Consider the following 21,618-nt stretch of genomic DNA (forward strand, 5'->3'; position numbering starts at 1 on the left):
CCACAACTTTCTCTCACTCTTACTTCCTGTTTCTGTTGTGCCTGTAATTCAAAGGGCCAGGCTTGACACACTGTGTCACGCTGAATATCCCCGGGAACTACGTTAAGGGTACACGTGTCTGTGGAGTGCTCAGCCACTTGCATGTTAATTTCACGAGCAGGCTGTTCCGTTGATCGAATCAACTGGAACCCTCGACGTCGTAAGCGACGGAGTGCCAACAATACAATGGTGGAAGGAAGCATAGATACGTACTATATCAACGTGATTTACAGAAATACGATGACTCAATAAAAGAAATATTTAAAAATTCTTTACCGATACCGATGACCCCGATCTTACGACATATTACAGACGTTATTACATAAAGTGTGCAATATTCAGATTTTCGATATGATTAAGAACGATTAAAATGTGGTTTTGCAATGCAGACATGATAACATACAATTTCAGAAGAAAGTCTTCCAGTCAGTAGATTTGTATGCATCTCGGATTACATGTAAAAGCGATTAATCGTACATTTTAATCGCTACTATATCTAGCCTTTAAAAGAAACTATGGCGTGCCATCTAGTACATTAATATTGACTTGCGCGTGTGCATTGCAAGGATGTGTGTGTGTGTGTGCATCTATGTGGGTGTCTATCTGTGTGTACGTGTGTGTGTGTATGTGTGCGTGTGTGTGCGCGCGCTAACGCTTATTCAAAGATATGATTTAGTGATGCTCTTTACAAAGAGAAGAATGTAATTATTCCGACTTTATTCCGAGTTTCCTTTTTAATATTCACTTAAGCGAAAGTTAAAGAATTTGAATATATTGCGCATAGTTTGCATATTTGAGTGCGTTAATACCATTGGTTAGTTTAGTGGTTTGATATGGCAGCGATTAACATATACGACTGACCGTTTCAACTTGTCCTGCAGGATACAAACTCGCAAGTCTGCAACTTGTAGAAATTTTTCTGAACGTATATGTTCTCATGTTTGCATTACAGTAAGACCTACGAAGCTATTCACTTCCAACCTATATCAATGATATGTAACCATTTCCGATCCGGCCCACCTCCAAAAACACTTACCCACCCTTGGGCCGTTGATTTACCTTGTGCATCAAACTAGCTCGGAATCATGATAATGTCACTAGTACGGCGCTGGAATGTAAGTCCCTTATAATCCCATATTAATTGACAAGAAGACTTGTAGCAACGCTGCTTTTGTGTTATTCTGCTAAGAAGTTAACGAAGTCATATATTTGCAACTTTTCAAGAATGCAGTAAGCGATACAATGGAGCGTATTGCAAAGAAAAACAGTGGTTGTTGAAATGAGAGGCTCACATAGTGCAGACGATCATCACAATGAGTGTGAAGTAACTGTTCTCTGTAGAACAGCAGTCGATCAGCAGAAAAGCCAAATTATTTTATGATATTCAGAGAATCTGACGTACAGCAAAGATGGTAGGCCCCAAACTTGTATAATGACATATTTCAAATATTCAACGTGTAGTGGCCGGCCGAGCTGAACCTACAATGGACTATGACACCAACAGAGCTGATGGAAATCAATGTGCTATGTGCGCCTGCTGTTCAGAGCTTTGTATTCTCAATTGTGCTTTCTTAGTTATTCTTGCCAGTGCGGTTTACTTGTTTCAAGTTTGCTCTATTTTTAACACTTGTAAGAAGGAAAGTGTGTAAATTTTTCATATGAAATTAGAGAGAAAATTACTTGTTAATGACATCAAAGTAGAACGAACCGTTATTACGTCTGGTTAACCAATTGGTTGATCGACTAGATAAGTAGTTTGTTAATTAGTTGGTGAGATTAATAGCAAATTGTTTATTTCGTTATTATTTGGTTTTCTGACTAAACTGGTTGCTTCTATTTGATTGGATACACTGAAATATAAGGTGTTTAGTTAATATACAAGTTTAAGTAAGTATACTGACTAATTAGCGTGGTAATTGGCAACATTGTCAGTGCCGAACGAAATAACGTTGTCGTATAACGAAATAACGGTGTCGAACGATTGGGTTGGAACAACGTGAAATGAAGTGTTTTGCTCGAGAACACAACTCGCAGCCGGTCTGGAATCCAAACCATTATCTCACAATCGGCAGTGCAACACACCTAACCACTTAGCCTCCACACGCGCGCACACACACACACACACACACACACACACACACACACACACACACACACACACACACACACACACACACTCCTTGTATGGCCACTCCTAGTATACTGCTGCTCCCTGTGGCTTTCACACACCAAACAAAACATTACTAGAGTAGAATCACCCACAGAGAGCATTCACAATAAAAATTAAGGGCGTGACGGATCTTCATTATTGAGACCGCCTTAAAACATTGAATCTCTATTCTCCCCGGCTTCGCTGTGAGCGCTACATCATTTCCACAATATTGAAAGTATATCACCAGCATTACCCAAATGACCTTAACATTAGAGTTAGAATTCATTTAAGGCTGGCGTCACATTCCATACACCCAAACACAATTCAGACCCACAACACATAGATTCACTGCAGCACAATTTCTTTTCCTCAACAAGTCCTATTCTATTTCACATGATCCCGAAACAAATGAATGGAGAAAAAAGGTCCCATCATCTTCAAGCGAAATCTGGACAAGGGAAACCAGTTAGGCCATTTTTAACCAGATACACTCAGTCGAAAACGACTCCCTACATGAATGGGCCATAATACCAAAAAACTTGACTTGAAGATGACTTAAACAGACCCTATCAGATTAGACGTGGCCTGAACCAATCTTTGGCCGAAACATATCTAGCACACACACACACACACACACACACACACACACACACACACACACACACACACACACACACATATATATCTATATATACATTCCTACATATGTTTTTAATCCCCATCCTGCTTCAAGGGAATCCGTGTGTAAGTGTGTATGTGTGTGTGTGTGTGTGTGTGTGTGTGTGTGTGCGCGCGTAAGAAAAATTGTTACTAATATAGTGTTACGTTATTAGTATAAATCACCTTTTACATACCTTTTTTGTTTTAATCAGACTGCGTCCATAATGAAATTCATTACACACCTGCATACACACACTCATGGTGTGTTATATGTTCTTATATAGAGTGAGTGAGAGAGTGGGATAAATATATATGGAGATGGGGAGTTTACTATGAAAAAAGCGAAAAGTGAAAGAGATAGATTGAGAGATGCTTTCTGTCATTGTCATAGATCTTGAAATTTTAAAATGAAGTGAAAATTTTCAAATTTGGCATATTGATGTACTTTTTCACACTGAATTCATCCGAGTCAGTGATTCATTTATTCCAGAAAAATTTTAGGAAAATCTTACAGAGGTTTAGAGTTTAATCATTTTAATCCAATCAGAAAACAGGATTTGTGCGTAATAGCTGTGATAAAATGAAAGTAAACATTGGAAGACGAAGCTTTAAACAAAATGAAAACAATGCGTGAGAGATAATACATATATACAGACAGGAAGAGAGAGAAAGAGAGAGAGAGAGAGAGAGAGAGAGAGAGAGAGAAGGAGAGAGAGAAAGAGAGAAGGAGAGAGAAATGAAAAGTGTGGTAACTAAGATAGAAAGAAAGAGATTGATGGGAGAGCTGTCGGACTACAAGTTATTTCTCTTAGAAAATTATATATTTCTATTTACGGATGACTTCTTTGGGATGCAAATTTCGAAAATCAAATTAGTTTTTCTCGAGGACGCACCGTTTCAGAGCCTTTCGGGCCTAAACACACATACATAACCACATACGCTCGCATTTGTATAGTAGATATAGACTACTAATCATTACTAATATTCTGAATATAAACATGAATATAAATATGAAAAAAAAAAAAAAAATTTTAAGTAATTTTGAACAGCGTGAAAAGATCAAGGTCATGAAAACTTTCCCCTTCCTTCTCCTCACCATCCCAGTTCTCACCTCCGAGAAACATTGTTTCATTGCCACAGATTTTGGGGTCAGAAATGTTTTTGGTTTCATCGACTCCAGTGCTTATTTTACGATCCAGTTTGAGAAGAAAGATAAAGTCGACCCGAGCCTAATTTGAACTTAGAACATAACGGAACCTACCTAACTACAGCAGGATAATTCCACCGGCTGAATCATTATAGAAAATTAGCCACACTCCTCTCGCAGAGAATAAAAGGTAAGACAGAAAATGCATAATACATAAATACAAGTTGAATAATATTCAGTAAGTTTAGCTGAGACTTTAGGATAATTTGCCAGAAACACAGACACACAGGCGAACGTGCACACATAGATACATTCAGGTTAGCGTACACAAATATCTCTGCAGGAGTAGTTGTAATTGGATATATGTATAAAATGAATTATTCAGGAAATAGCTGGTCACTGACAAAATATATCAAATATCTTCCTTCGATTGATCTTCTATGTCGATGATCAGTTCAAAGATGTTCGACAAAATTTGTGGTACACTTTATGAATGGTAAATATAAAATAAACAAAACTGAAAATAACAGCATTTGTGTTTTAAATGACTTTTATGACTCTACCACAATGTATTTATTCTTATTTCAATTATAGTTACATTAATACACGCACACACACACATACATGTATGTATGTATGTATATATGTATATGCATATGTATGTTCTCTTTGAAGTCTTCCTGTAAGGAAAGAGCTGGTTTCTAACAAAGATACAAAGCTCCGTCGTTAGAATGTAGATAACAAATACAATGTCACAGTTTAAACTTGAGAAAAGCCATGCATATATATACTGTTCCGTTTATGGATTGTATTTGTAACGTGCCTGCTAGCAGGTCCGTTTCCTTTTTTTAAAAATTCTTAGCTTCTCCAGATTGCCACTTAGGCATTTACAAACAAAACCAAGTGCACGAGTTATCATGGCTAAAAATGTGAAGATATGCATGGCTTTTCTCAAGTTTAAATTGTGACATTGTATTTGTTATCTGCATTCTAACGACGGAGTTTTGCCTCTTTGTTAGAAACCAGCTCTTTCCTTACAGGAAGACTTCAAAGAGAACATACATATGCATATACATATATACATACATACATACATGTATGAGTGTGTGTGCATGTATTAATGTAACTGATAATGTGGGTATAGAAACTAAATGTATCTAAGCAATTATCTGTAGATATCCTCTTTCTCTTTTGAGAAGAGATATTCACATCAACAGGCATCTAACTACTATGGCGGCACACTTTTTCTTAACTGTCCCAAACGATGTTTGCACTTCATAGACGTTTTGATGGTGATGTTCTACCAATATTCCATTTCTTGATATGTATTTATTCAATTACAAATCACTCCTTTCTTTCGAATAGCATTCTACATTGTTTTAGCAACTATGTCATACTGCAGTGGGAGGTAGTAACTAGATGACATTCTGGGGCGGCTGCTGATAACATTTGTAATGTACTCCACAGAAATATGACATAATCGGCATCTTCGGTTGCATCTTGGGGTTCCAAGGGTTTCACTGTTTCTTTTACTTGTTAAGTATTTTGCAGTCTCTCGCTCTGGGATTGCTGCTGTTGTTTATCAGGTGCTGTCTGAGAGATACTATACAATATTCGAAGGTTGTATGTATGCATGCATGTATGTATGTAAGCATATGTGTGTGTGTGGGGGTGGGAGTGCGTGTGTATGTGTGTCTGGAAATATTGGTATTAAGAACAACAACAAAACACACACACACACGTATATAGTATTAAATATCTTACAAAAACCTCCGTATTTTTCAAACGTATAAAGAGGATTATGTACTGCAGCAAATTTATCCACCCATCCATCCATCCATCCATCCACCCATCCATCCATCCATCCATCCATCCATCCATCCATCCATCCATCTGTCCATCCATGTATATATTATACAAATATTCAATCACATTTTGGACACCTTCACCCATCTATCAAATTCACGACAAAAATCAGACGCACATCAGTAATTGAAATTGTAGTCTTGCCATCCTTCGCACATCAAAAGGAACATTCCATAAAGTATGGCAAGACATGTCTGTGCAATGGTAGTCGATCCGAAAATACGTCAGATTCGATTCAATGAACTCAATGACTTCCTAAAAGAAAAAAGGAAAAACAATAACAGAAATAACCCCTTATAATTAACATATGATGGAATTATAAAGGAAATGGAACTGGACATCGTACAACTGAGGACACCTAAGAAATACACATAATTCAAGAGTGACCAACGCTTTATACTCTATAAAAACAAACCTACCAATACTTTTACAATGCTCCAAATGAAAAATCCGCTTGATGAAGACATTATATGAAACAGTAAATGTCAGCCAAAAAGTCTTAGAAAACATATCACAAAGACAGAATTTACATCAGAGGATAATTCAGAATTCTCCGTGAAAGATTGTGGAGATAATAGATGTGGAAATGTAACAACAACTTCAAACATTTGAACACTGGTTCTCATATAAAAATTTTAAAGTGGATTCTCCTTCCTAGTAAAAGCAGATATGAACTATAAAACACAGAATCTCATATAACTTGCGTCAATTGCAAAGAAAATTATATATGTGAAACCATCAATTAATTTGCCGACGTGCTAGAATCCATAGACAAGAGACCAAACAAATGCATATATATATATATATATATATATATATATATATATATATATATATATATATATATATATATATATATACAGGGGTTGGATAAACTAATGGAAGCACCTTAAAATTTCAAATAAATTTATTTCAATATGGGGTAGGACCACCTTTGGCAGTAATTACAGCTTGAATTCTATGAGGTATGGACTCGTACAAAGTTTGAATTGTTTCCAAAGGAATTTTTGTCCATTCTTCAGCTGAAACAATCTCCAGTTCTTGTAGTGATGATGGTGGAGGATATTGACTCCTTATGTGTTTTTCTAAAATGCACCATACATGTTCAATAATATTGAGTTCTGGGGACTGTAGTGGCCAGATAAGATGTTCAACTTCACTAGAATGTTCCTCGTTCCATTCAGTAACAACTTTAGCTGTGTGAATTGGTGCATTATCATCCTGAAAGATTATGTTTCCCTCCGGAAACAGTTCCACAGCCATAGGATGAATTTGATCTGATAAAATGCTTAAATAGACTTGACTATTAATTCTGCCATGAAGGGAAACCATTGGGCCGGCGGATTTCCAAGATATAGTCCTCCAGAAGAAGGTAGTCTGGGGCAAATGCCTCTTTTGGCTGTCTCCACACGTACACTCGGCCGGTGGTCGGAAATAAGGTAATGATGACTTGTCCGAGAAAATAAAATTCTTTCACTGCTCTAGGAACCAATTCTGTAGGTTTTTACTCCACTCTAAATGCTTTGCAACGTTTGTTTCCGAAAGTAGTGGTTTTCTGGTTGCACCCATCTCGTGAAATCTGTCATTGTGCAGCTCTCGGCGAAAAGTTTTGGTGGAAACTGGGTTCTCGGGGTGGTCATAAAACTCATCAGTAATTTTGGGAGTTGGACTTTTGTGATTCTTTCTAACATAGCATCGCTGTTTCAACAACTTAGAAAGAGAAAAAACAAAATAGTACCAACAAACAAAACAAAGCCATTATTTAAAATGATCAGGATGGAGATGGGTCTTATCTTAGTGTGAGTATAAGTATTTAATATATATATAAAAATTCAATTCACAACAATTATTGCCGGTTAAACATTGAAAATGTAAACCATTTTGTATAGGTATGATTTGAAAATAACAGCCAAATTTGAGAAAATAAAGATTAAATAAGAAAGTAAGAAACTCTTTAAGCAACAGACGATCATTAGCTAAAAAGCCAAATTATGCAGTTAATTCAGCTGTTAACATAGTACACTTTAAAGGATTTGGGCTGCATCTCGATCATATAACCTAGACATCCTTCTGCAGTCACATTTTGTGCTGCAGTTGTGTTTTAAACAGCGCATTCATGGATGGCCAGGTGCCCTGAAGCAAAGTATGCTTGGATGTTATATTAGACACTAGTTGCAGATTGGGTAAGTTATGCCTTCTGAAGTTGGCTTTCGCTCCTCCTTGACAAGATCCAGATGGAACGCTTTTGAGCTGTTTCTGCTAATTTCTTTATGAATCTGGTCTCTTTTTCTAGAAATTGGGAGCCGTTTATAGAGATCATTTACAGATTTGCCCTCAAACTTTCTTGCACCCATCTCCGGAGCAAAGAGTTTAGCTTAGAAGTCAAATTCCCTCTAGTTAAATCTTCTCCAGTCAAATCTCCTCTGATAAAATCCCTTCTAGACAAATCCCCTCTGGTCAAAATTCCTTTATACCTCTCACTCATTTTGCATTCATAATGGCACAGTCAGTCTAATCAGGGCCACTTGCTTCGGTGAAGGTGAGTGGAGTACAATATCCGACCTCCTGGCACTCCTGTTAATGATTTCTGGATGTTTTTGCTTTATTCTACAAGTCTGTAGAACACTTCCAACCATCCATTACATCCAGTAGACCCTGCTTCCATGATTCTGTCGACTCAGTTGTTTCAGGCCACAATTCGAAAGTAGCTAAAAAGCAGTGTATGATATACATATTGACAAGTCATCGTAGTGAAACTACCATATGAAACTAAATAATATATAGATAATAATTAACGTACAGAAGCAAATCGAATATAGTAATGAACATAATAAATGTAGAGGTTAATGAAACAATACTCAAGAAAAAGGAAGTAGATGATTCTAGAGCCAATTCATTGTACAAGGATTCACTCATAAAGTAAATAACAGAGATAAAAAAAAAAAGTTGCTTTATATATTTTAGACTTTTTTTTTACATTTCGCCTTCTGAGAGGAATTGTTTAGAATTAGAAGAGTCGACTGATTTTCGTTTTTACCTCCAGTATGTATAATTACTTGTTTCATTATATTTAATTACCTCTGATGATTTTCTTGATTTATTTCACTACTTCTTTTATTTTCTCTGTCTACTTTTATTAACTTTCAGTTTTAGCTTCCTACGATGAACTGTCATAAAATAGAATTGTTTACATACATTTTCTATAGTATTACTTCATTAAGTAAATTAATTCCTACATTTATTCTGTTCATTATAATATTCTATTTACTTTCACTACAGCGACAGCTAGGTATTATTTACTGACATAAAGCAGTTTTCTACGATGGCTTGTCAAAATATAAAAGATAATACACTGCATCTAATTGCTATCTATTCCAGCGTTTCTGGTGAAATCCTTACAGCTTTATTAACCTTTCGTGACACATTAAACAAATTACGAAACTGTCTATAAACGTTTTAGGCTGAGTTAAATTCATCAGATGCCACAGAGAAGCTTTTTGAAATTTTGTTTTCGTCAAGACCTCTAGATCAAATTCCTCTACTATTCTCTATTAAGAGGTCATTTCCCTTTACAAGGATCTGATGCCAAGACTTCGAATATGCCGTACTAGTATAGAAAAGATACGAAGATAGAAACAAATATGCGCACAAAAAAGCTCTCGGAACCGCTGTCGACCTCTCACGGAATGCTTGGGTTTCGGGGAACTCCAATAGAGAAGCAATGATCCATAGTGTTAATTATAGTCTTCCTTTTCTGTCGACATTACTCTTCTCAAAGACGAAACCTTCATAAATAGCTTGTAGCCTTTCGTGGGTGTCAAACATCCTGCAGCCCTCCTTCATTAATAACCAATAACGGTATGTTGCTTCAGCCTGCAACAAAGAAATACAGGAAGAAAGCGACTATAGAAGAGGAGTCACCTTATGAAGATGCGCAGTCTCAAAGACCTATTCAAATAATGGTTTCAAATTTTGGTACAAGGCCAGAATTACACCTCCCCTTGCGTACATCTAGTACTTATTTTATCGACCCCGAAAGGATGAAAGGTAAAATCTTCAGCGAAATTTGAACTCAGGACGACGAACGCACTGCCGCTAAGCATTTTGCCCAGCATGCTAGCGATTCTGCCAGCTCGCCGCCTGAGCCTACATAAAATATTATCCCTCCTTTTACATTACTTTCGGTACAACTCACATATTTTTAAAATAAGTTTTTGAGAGAATAGAGTATATTTTTGTTTAGTTTATACTTTTACATAGCAACAGCTGAATATTTACTGTTGTCGCTTAGGTGGAATATCTCCTTTCTATGATATATTTACACTTTCAACACATAAACAAGTGGACAGATGTGTAGACGCAACACAAGGCTATCAAACATCTATAAATATAGATAATACCAGCATGATGATATAAAGTATAATTTTAAAATGTCATGCAAATCACAACTTCTCTTTTTTATTTCTTGGTTGGCCAGAATAAATATTTAGTTTATTTGCAGTGACAGTGGCAGCAGAGTGATAACCATGAGCGAAAAGACTGACGATCAAAGACGTTATAACCATCATGCCATTTATCGGTAATACTAGTAGATCAAGGGCAACGTTATCCAGTATTTCATTCGTTTCTTAAGGCAGTTTGAGGGGCTGCATAGAAGCTCCTAAGTTGGTTCGAGGTAATGGCCAGGCGGTGAGAGCGGCAGTGATATAGCAAAGGTAATGAGCCAACAAGTGAAACTTCAAATCATCATCATTATTATTATTACTATTATTATTACACAAAGCAACGTGCTGACAGAAACGTTAGCATGCCAGGCAAAATGCTTAGCGGTATTTCGTCCATCGTTACGTTCTGAGCTCAAATTTCGTCGAGGTCGAAAGGGCTAAAGTCAGACACTTTCCTCTTTGGCCAAGGCCTCATCAACTTTTTCAAGTTCCACTTGAAAAGGAAGGTGAGGGTAGAGAGGGAAGAGTTATCTTCTAGCAAATTTGTTGAAAGGTAGGTGAATATTGGAAAAATGGCCAGTATGGATGGACCAATTCTGAGATTACAACTGTAAAGAGAAGGTATAAAAGGAGAAAGAGCTCTTGCTCTGTTGACCAGGCACCCATGGCCTTTGTGGGTTTTTCTACGAGTAACCTCTAAAGCCCCTCCACTTATTGAGAGTTTTTACTTGTTACATTATTTTTTTTTGTTATCAGACGTTTACACGGACCTTTTTTATTTTTGCAAAACCCTTTGTATATTGTCTTGTGTTGTCTTTTAATTTTTTTGATTTATATTATCCCTTGTAGCCAATAAAAAGAATTATTATTATTATTGAGTGAGAGAGCGGTGCATGCCATCAAAGTGACACTGGTGTAAAATATACGAAGCCCAGTATACCCATCATAACTACCCGTCTGATAAGGGTACACCAGGTACATGCATCATAACCATTTGTGCACGACATGGTGATCTTATATCAAGATAAACAGCGCATGACCTCGCAGGTGGGGTCCAGTTAGAATTTTCTTCAGGTCGAGTAGCCGTCCCACTCAAAAGGTCCCTGAATAAGGGTTGTTTAAGGATGTTCAACACCCATGTTTTGAAAGGTGAATTATCCAAACCTCAAAGAATTCCTCTCACCACATGGCTATGATTCTCCCCACACTACCCCTGCTCGTGATCAGAGATGTACATATAGTCAGCCACTAAGGGACATGTTAAACTGGTTAAGGTCAAACAACTCATAAGCAAATCTATGGTATTAAGCAGAATATTTGCTGTAGCCCATCTTTTATACCAAGACAAAACGATGAACATGATAACACTTCCAATCAGTTAAGATCAGAAGCCATGAGAGCCACTGCCTGGTACTGCATCAGAGTATTTATTATTATTATTATTATTATTATTATTATTATTATTATTATTATTATTATTATTATTATTACGAGTTTACTGGCTCCCTATCGGTAAAAAAATACTATACTAGAAAATAAAATCTTCCTGAGCAATGCTTAACCAACTTAAGCACATATACACACAGAAGGAGAGAGAGAGAGAGAGAGAGAGAGAGAGAGAGAGAGAGAGAGGGGGAGAGAGAAAGGGAAAGAGAGAGAGAAGGTTGGAGAAAGAGAAGGTTGGAGAAAGAAAGAAAGAAAGAAAGAAAGCTTAATGCAGATCAGTAAAGATTTACAGAGCAAATATTCAATATATAAATAACTTACATCTGAGACTTTGGAAAGTTTCTGTTTAGTTAACAACTTCATGAGTGAAACGAAATAACTGTTATACATCTACATATATAAGAAAGAATCAGTTATTTAAGTGACTTCTGTCAGTTGGTTTATTGCATTCTATTAAATTTGTCAAAAGTTTGATGAAGGAAGAAAGACTCATTACTACATGGTATGACAGACAAACACGCGTGCTCTCTCTCTCGCGCACACACACACTCATATGTGTGTGCGTATATATGCATATTACATAATATAACAAACCACTCCAGATCGTTATTAGAGAATCCACATAAGTGGAATCAAGACCAGTTACTTTGTACTGCCATCGAATCGTATGAGTTACAATAATGAAGTCAAATTAAATAGCGATATTTTGAAGTCATTTAATATGTACGTTATTTTTGAAATGCTTTTACTGAAGAAGGATTACGTAATGGATGCATTTCCTATTATATATTATGCAAACCTGAAACGATGCCACTAGAAACAAGCCTGTTTGATTCCAATTATGCGAATACTTTGACAACGATTTGGAGTAGTTTGTTATATTTCACCGGAGTCGAAAATTCCAGTACCCTACACTATTTCTTTGCGTAACACGAAATATATACATATCACACACACACACACACGAGCAATACCACATTACAAAATGATTAATAACACCATACCTATGTAATTCTAATGCCATTTTAGTTTTCATAATGAGCTACTGACGAGAACTTTCTGACAACTCAGATTCTTAAATATGAAATTCTTGTTTTTCTGTATCTTAAAATTGTATAGCTACATGAATAAAAAAATTACTATCCGTATTAACATCTAATCTCCTCCATTTACGTAAATATGAATGAATTTGTTGAACACTGTTAAATAAGTTAATTCATATACTTCATATTTTCATATTTCTGTATAAATTTTCATATCTACACAAATTTACACTAGTAAATTCAAAAGTAAAGTACGAGGAAACGTTAGAAATCTTTTGAAATTACTGAAATTAAAAGACGAAGACGCATTCAACCCCTTAAGTATATATATATATGTATGGATGGATGTATGTATGCATGCGTATGTGCGTGTGTATGTATGTATGTATGTATGTATGTATGTATGTATGTATGTATGTGTGTGTGTATGTGTGTATATATGTATGTATGTGGAAAATTAAACAGGAATGGTGAAATGACAGAGCAAAAGGGGTGCAAGAAGCAGCTGATAGAAATGATGCCAAGGGTTTGTACTCTGATGTTAAGGAGGTATATCTTCTTCAATACTCTTATGTTAAGGAAGTAAATCTTTTTCAATAGCGGCAGTGAGAACAGTAAATGGACCTTTGCTTTTGACTGACACCGCTTCTATTCCTTAAGCGCTGGGTAGAACATTTTTGTGCACCTTTGCATAGACTATCATCCGTTGACATGAGAATGATAAAAAGAATCGTCATTTATTTAGCTGTGAATAAGCTGTATAACAATAAGTCTCCAGGGTCTGATGGAATCTGTGCATAGGTCCTGAAATATGGGGATAACAAAATGTTTGAACTCTTAAATATATTCATTTGGAGAACCGAAGAAGTGCCTCAAAACTGGATTGATGTCATTTTAGTCTCCTTGTATAAATCGGGCCCAAAGTATCTGTGTAGAAATTCTTGTGGGATTTCGCTTTTGACATTTCAAATTGTTAGAACGATTCCACTAAAAATGCCTTCGCCGCAATTTAAATATTAAATGGGGCGTTTTTACTCTAGACACAGATGCCTTTGTGTCTGCAGGCATCACATCAATTAAATCAATGATTCTGAAAAATCAAATGAGATTGTCTGGCTATATTGTTCGAATGGTGGATGAACGTACACCCCAAACAGCTGTTTTATGGCGAGCTTGTAGCGGGGAAACGCAATCGGTGTAAAACTAAAAAGAGGTTTAACGACGGCATAAGGACTACAATCACGTCACTTGGAATGAAATCAAAGGCCATAGAAACCCTTGCTTCGGATCGAGCTGGATGGCGAACGAAAGTGTGGAGTGGAGTGAAAGCGTTTGAGGAGGCCAGGATAACACATGCATGACTCAAGAGAGATTTAAAAAAGAGCGTTGCGATCGAGAAGGTGAATACCAGTGACCTTTTTGTGTGCACAGCTTGTGACAGACCATGCCTTTCTTCTGCTGGGCTCAAATCTCATTTGAGGACCCATGAAAAACGAACTTCCACCAACTATTCTACTTGTATATATGTACACACTTTTTAATGCCGTGTATGCCATAAGGTTTGCAATTGTAACGGAGGTCTCAAAAGACATTTTAATATCCACAATATCAGAACCTAACTGTAGCTCTTAGTGGTCCACATGCATCACAACCATATGTGCGCGACATGGTGCTGATATCATATCACACACACACACACACACACACACACACACACACACACACACACACACACACACACACATACTGCGACCAACTTGAAGAATTTTCAGTCGAATGAATCGACTCTAGTATCTTTTTTAAAGCCTGGTACTTATTCCATCGGTCTGTTTTACCGAACCGCGAAATTACGGGGGCGTAAACGCATCAACACCGGTTGTCAAGCAGTGATATGGGACGAACACAAATACAAAGACACCCTCACATACATACATAAACACAACGGGCTTCTTTCAGTTTCCGTCTATCAAATCCACTCAGAATTCTTTGGTCGGCCTGAATCTATTGTAGAAGTGGGACTGAACCCAGAACCATGTGGTTGGGAAGCAAGCTTCTTAGCACAATGCCACACCTGCGCCTATGTATATATACATATTTGTGTATGTATATAATACACAAATAATAAATGAGTATATGCATATATACGTACAGGTATGTTCATACCTACGTCTACCTGTATATGTAGGTTTGTAAAGAGTTTGTAATTTCGTCTACCTGTATATGTAGGTTTGCATATCTGGGTACAGAACATTGCAAACAAAACGTAGACAAGAAAATAATAATAACCAGAGCACAGAAAACACACAAGCCGCATAAAGAACATTTTCCTTCATCAGCTACCCCCGTTTTAACACCGGCGCTTCGAAGAGTTATACACACACACACGTACACATTATATATATATATATATTTTTTTTCTCCGTGTTTTTCTCCTTGTCTCCGTATTCTTTCTGTTGAAGAGCGTAGCTCGAAACGTCAAAGACCTTCCGTATTCCCGAGCGTCATACTAATATATACTTTTGTTATTTACACCACCTGTCCTCGTCTGTTGTTATTTTTTGTATATTCTCCCATATATATATATATATATATATATATATATATATATATATATATATATATATATATATATATATATATATATATATATATATATATATATATATATACATATATATATATATATATATATATATATATGTATGTATGTATATATATGTACGTATATTTATACATATTTGTTGACATTTTTCATCAACCACATTTCACATACAAGTCTGACTCAAGGCTGCGATCGTTTTCTAATTGAAATCATTCTGTAAAGATGCTCTGAGTCAGCAGAAACGGTAGAAGCTTTGAACAGAATTCTACTCTCTGATTATTAGTATTTAAATTTCACTTTGTTCTGCATTCGAAAATCAAATTGTTCTGGGCCCGAGTTTGCTGTTTATCCCTCTGGACTTCGTAAATCTAGCATTAGTTTAGTGGAAATGGATTCAATAATCTATATTACAGCTGACACAATATTATATTTTTCATTCTTCCATAGATTGTTAGAGTAGCTAGTGTCATTAACAGACAGAGGGAGGTTAAAGGAGTGGAGGAGAGAGAAAACGAGAGAGAAGTGGGGAGCACCACACTCTATAAAAGTAAAAGTTGTCAGATAAATCACTTGTATTAGTTTGAACGAGAAACAGCAGCAGGTGATAAATTGTTTGATAGAGTAGAAAGTGAGACAGCTTGTCTAAATAGACAGTACTTGTTAATTTACTAATTTCATCACCCATGCGCAAGCAGACCTACACTCGTCAACATCAATAGCCGCTGTAAGGAAATGTCAAACGGGTCACGGGAGTGGGGAGAGAACTAGTATTCAGTAGCTGAATCAGCTACAAATAGTAGCCAAATCTCCCTCATTTTATTCTACTGTCTTCAAAGGAAAAAAAATATTATAAAAAAAAGAAAAAAAAAACGGAATTAAAGAAATGAAAATCATTCAATAAAGTAATTCTAATGAGCAAACCGTAAAGAATCCAAATTATCGCAGTTTGAATGCTTTGGGCCATTGGTCTGTTTAATGATCTGATCTGGTGCTAAACAAGAACAAGAACAACATCGTTCAAACCTATGTACATGTTCAATGTAATACATATTGAAACATAGAAACATTCTGAGTGTTGAGATAAACCCTTTCCGCACCAGTATGTAAAGAAAGAACATTTGTGCACAAGTTCTAAACGTGATTCGAAACATATACTACACAGGAAGGTAAGTGCACGCGCGAGCGTGTATGTGCATGAGCAATTGTAAGTGTGTGTGTATTTGTGTGTGTGCGTGTGTGTTTGTGAGCGAGAGAGAGAGAGAGAGAGAGAGAGAGAGAGAGCGTGCGTGTATGTGTGTTTGTATTTTCTTTGGAAATTCCTGTTTCCGACGAAGAGCTTATGCTCGAAACGTTAACAACAACTCTTTCCCTTCACCGAGCGTCTAATTAATATATTTGTTGTGCACGTCCTGACGTTCGTTTCTTTCTTTTTTCTCTGTTTAAACACACCAATCGATTTACACTTATTAGTACAAAATATTATATATATATATATGTATGTATATATATATATATATATATATATATATATATATACATATATATATATATATATATATATATATATATATATATATATATATATATATATATATATATATATATATATATATATATATATATATATATATATATATATATATATATATATATATATATATATATATATATATATATATATATATATATATATATATATATATATATATATATATATATATATATATATATATATATATATATATATATATATATATATATATATATATACTTGCGTGAGCTCATATCCTAGTAGTTAGGATGTTGCACTGACAATTGCGAGTTCGTGGTTTCAATTCCTAGACCAAAGTACTTCATCCTGCGTTGCTCTTTGATCACTACGACGCGTCGTACACCGAGCACCTGATCAGGCAAAGTAGATTTGATGGAGAGAGTGAAATAATCTACTGCACATACATTTGATCACTATAAACAAACCATTTGTACAGGTAGTACGGCAAAAACTGTGAACACGCATACGTAGTTTTCGACGGGAGAATCCGTCATATATATATATATATATAAAGTCGAACACACATACTAGATGTGTATGTGTTGTTAGTTCGTCGGGCGGATGTGTTTTTTAGGCGTAAGAGAATATAATGTCAATGTCCTTGGTGTAAAAACACCTGAAAGTAGATCATAGCCAAGTGAGACAATTCACATCAGATCCCTTGTTTTAGGGGCGACAGACATCGATATTTCGTCATTGTTGTTACTTCTCAATGCCGCGTACCGTGAGGGCTTTTACACCGAGGGCATTGAGACTACATACTCTTAGATTGCGCCTAAAAAAAAAAACGAAACGCTGCCGCCCGAACGAACAACACACACATCTCGTGAATGTGTGTTCGACTTTGTTTATATAACTCGACCTGCTTCTAATTAATATATATATATATATATATATATATATATTCATTATGGACCCTTCCGTCGAATATGACGTATGAGTGTTCTGTCATTACTGATGATATCTACAAAATAGGCGAAACTAGTCTTGTCTAGTGATTATAGAGACGGTCATGGTATATATGTCAGTGTATATATGTTGCGCTCTTACAGAATTAAGAGTTGCTAACTCTTATTTCTAGCAACGTAGGTGCTTCGGCACACTCAGTGGCATTTAGTGAAGATTACATTTTTCCTTTACGGTACTATATTGCATCTAGCTGTTTATATTAATTTTACACACACAGACACAGACACAGACACAGACACACACACACAGATACACACACACACACACATATATTTATATATACATACAACACACACACACACACACACACACACACACACACACACACACATATTTAACCAGGTGTACAAGTTGTCGAATTACGTGATCACTAAGCCTATTAGTGTGGATATAGCATATTTCTTGCAAGCGTGTGATAGAGTATTGATGTCTTTTTTTTTCTCTTGTTAAGTAACAGAACTATTCTAACAGTCTTGTAATGCAATTTTTAACTCGAGCTAAAACAGGCAAGTGGGATGGGTGTTGGTTAGAGAATTCATGTCTAAAAAATATGGTTGTTATGAAGCATTTGCATATATGTCCTTACATGTATGAAAAACATTAATTTTCTTTTTTTTTTCTTTTCTCTATTCCTGCGTCTACAAATCTGAATCTCTGCTTTAATCTCCCTCTTAACCATATTCACATCTGAACACGCCATTTTGTTTTAGTGTGTGCATCCCACGTGCGTGTGCACATAAACATTGCGGCATACATATCGAAACATACATCTGCTTTTATTGATCGATAGCAGATCGATAATATTGAAGAGCACTAAATGCACCGAAATCATTGGCAACATAAACAGCCAGAAACTAAAGGATTCTTGGTCTACCATGACAATTCACAGGAAATAGAAGATATGTTCAGTTACCTGGGTAATGCAATGGGTACTTAAAGTGTAGCCTGTTATAGGTAATCTATTGTTGTGAGTGCAATGCAACTGGTGAAAAATGTTGACTACCATTACATTGACGGAAGAATTTTTGTCTGAGTATAAAAGTGGGTTATATAAACCGTGTATTATATAAATGCGATACTGTTTGACTGTAAGATATAAAGCATGAAAGCAAAAGTTCTGCAGTTCCTGGGGCGGAATATGTTGAATACGATCTAATGGATGTGCAACCTGAAACTGAGAAATAGTTGCGTGTGTGCTAGTTGCATAAAGAGCCAAGTAATAACCACGTTTACGGTTATATTTAAGACATAAATTCTCACAATTGGTTCCCTCTCTCTCCTCCTCTCTCTCACACACACATACACACTCATGCACATACACACTCATGCACATTCACATTATACTCACACACACATACATGCATACATACATACGTACATACATATATATGTGTGTGTGTATAAATATAAAAATATATAAAAGGAGCAAAAATACTGGAGATCAGTATGCACCACGTGGCAAAATTATGAGTTGAAAATATGTGCAAAACATATAAAAAGTGGAACAGAAGTACCTTCGTTTCACATAGTTTAATATCTTTTTATAAAGAAATTTTTAAAAATATATACATATATTATGGATGTAGTCATATCCAACCGGTTTTCGCTATTTAAATTAGCTTTTCAAGGGACATTGTGAAGTAATCAATTCTTGTGACAATGGGTCTCGCCATTTATTTAGGTTGGTATTTATGTATTTAGTTACATATCCCAGGGCCCCAATAATTACAGGTATAAACCTTAACTTGTAATCTGGATAGAGTAACTGCAAATTTCTCAATAGTTCAGCGTAGGTGTTCTCTTTTTCACTGATCTTCAGCTTTATGCTAACATCCGCTGAGCGGCTAATTTCCACAACTGTGTACAGTTTCTCTTCTTTATGCCAAACCATTATACTAGGTCTGTTGTGCTTACATTTTATTGAGGTCTTCACTATTACATTCCACCAGTACTTCTTTTTTTATTATGAGTGGCTATGGCTTCTACCATACTGTGGGTTCTTATTGCTTTGTCTCCAGGAGTTATCCTTCCGACAGATTTCATTATAACGTGTCCTAGCTACAACGTCATGTCTCATCAGTAGATAATACTGTGATGACAACTGCTTATGATGTGAATGATATTTTCGATGTTAACTCCACAAAGTCTGCATCAGTTGTCACATTTTACTGCTTGTATGTATCTTCGGTGTTAACTCCACAAAGTCTGCAACGGTTGTCACATTTTACTGCTTATATGTAAGTATGTATGTATGTATGTTTGTATGTATGTATGTATGTATGTATGTATGTATGTATGTGTGTATGTATGTATGTATGTATGAATATTTAATAACAGTAGCTAAATTTACAATGCTGTAAAAGAGATTCTCGTAGCTGGTGTGAAGAGAATTACAAACAAATTTAAAACAGCTTCTAGATATTTAGATTTCCATTGGTCAGTATTTTTCACCGGGTTGACTCTACCATCACTTAGAAGAAGGCCATTCACTGGGCTGAGGTCAGACAAAAGTACAGCGTTGTTAATCGAACATCGAACAAATCGATCCCAGTACTTGAAATCAGGTACTTCTCTCAGTCCCCTTGGCTGAACTGTAGCTTGCATCGAGCCTCGTTCGGCTACGCGGTGTTGATAAGTCACAATAATGACAAAACATCAATCTCCATCGCTCCTGAATGAGACCTGGTGCGAGTTATCTCACTTGTCTATGACTTCCATGTGTTTTAATACCAGGCGAGTTGACACATTCTCTTACGCCCACGAACTAACAAAACACATACGTTGTGTTTGTGTGTTCTATATCATATATATATATATAATGAATATATACTTGTGTATGTATATATACTATATATGAATATATATTGTGTGTATATGTATATATATATATATATATATATATATATATATATATATATATATATATATATATGTATATATATATATATATATATATATATATATATATATATATATATATATATATATATATATATATATATATATATATATATATGTATATATAAATATATATATGTACACATGGATGAATGTATGTGTATATATATGTGCATTCACACGTATGCGCAGGCGTATATTTTTACAAAGACATGTAATGTAAATGGGTTGTAAGAGTTTCCATTGTTGATACTTTCTAAATCTAACCATGTATTGAAGCACTATTGCATGTAAAAGAACTACTTATATAGTGAAGACTTTGAATCACTGTTTAAAGAGAATCATTTACAATTCAAACAGATATGTTATCAAGAAAATTTCACCTAAGTTAAAGCAATGAGTAGCAAATGGATTTCACTGTTATCGGTTATTCGTCTCGTGGTCTATTTCTTTGGGATAACTTATGGTTGTTCTTTGATATATGTGGTTGGAAATTACCAGTATCAGAGATATTCATTCAAAGATGCTTGGAATATTATTACAATCTTTAGTTCTTTTATCATATACCATACTCGGGGCTCCTAAATTTGGTCCATTGCTATTTTTAGTTCAAATTTTGTGTTAAAATCGTAAATTTGTGCCCCAAAGCTTCTAAGTTATATTTTCGTTTCGCGCTCATTTTTTAACGAAAACCTTTTCGACACACAGTTCATATTCTTCCATACTTTTTTCAGTTTATAATGTGTAATAAAATAGAAAAATGAAGATTGAGTAATGTGATACAAGTATGTGATATATT

At 35.5% G+C, this 21,618-nt stretch overlaps 1 protein-coding gene across 5 annotated transcripts in view; it reads right to left on the reverse strand.

The window, feature by feature from the left end:
* The window catches only part of LOC128251052 (uncharacterized), an 83,713-nt gene extending 71,484 nt beyond the window's left edge, over positions 1–12,229 (reverse strand). For 2 of the 5 annotated variants that reach the window (XR_016239240.1, XM_089346449.1), the window contains exons 1-2: positions 12,077–12,228; positions 5,983–6,119 (exon numbers count right to left, since the gene is read on the reverse strand). Coding sequence is in view for 1 of the 5 variants with exons in the window: in XM_089346449.1 (XP_089202575.1) it covers positions 5,983–6,119; positions 12,077–12,145 (206 nt within the window). In the remaining 4 variants the exon portion in view is untranslated. Of the gene's footprint in view, positions 1–3,045; positions 3,321–5,982; positions 6,120–12,076 lie in introns of those variants that run through there. The other 3 variants (XR_016239241.1, XR_016239242.1, XM_052977365.1) reach the window with 3 other exon arrangements.
* Positions 12,230–21,618: the final 9,389 nt, after the last annotated feature.

This window comes from Octopus bimaculoides, chromosome 2, assembly GCF_046866305.1.
Source record: "Octopus bimaculoides isolate indiv1 chromosome 2, ASM4686630v1, whole genome shotgun sequence".
Lineage (NCBI taxonomy): Eukaryota > Metazoa > Mollusca > Cephalopoda > Octopoda > Octopodidae > Octopus > Octopus bimaculoides.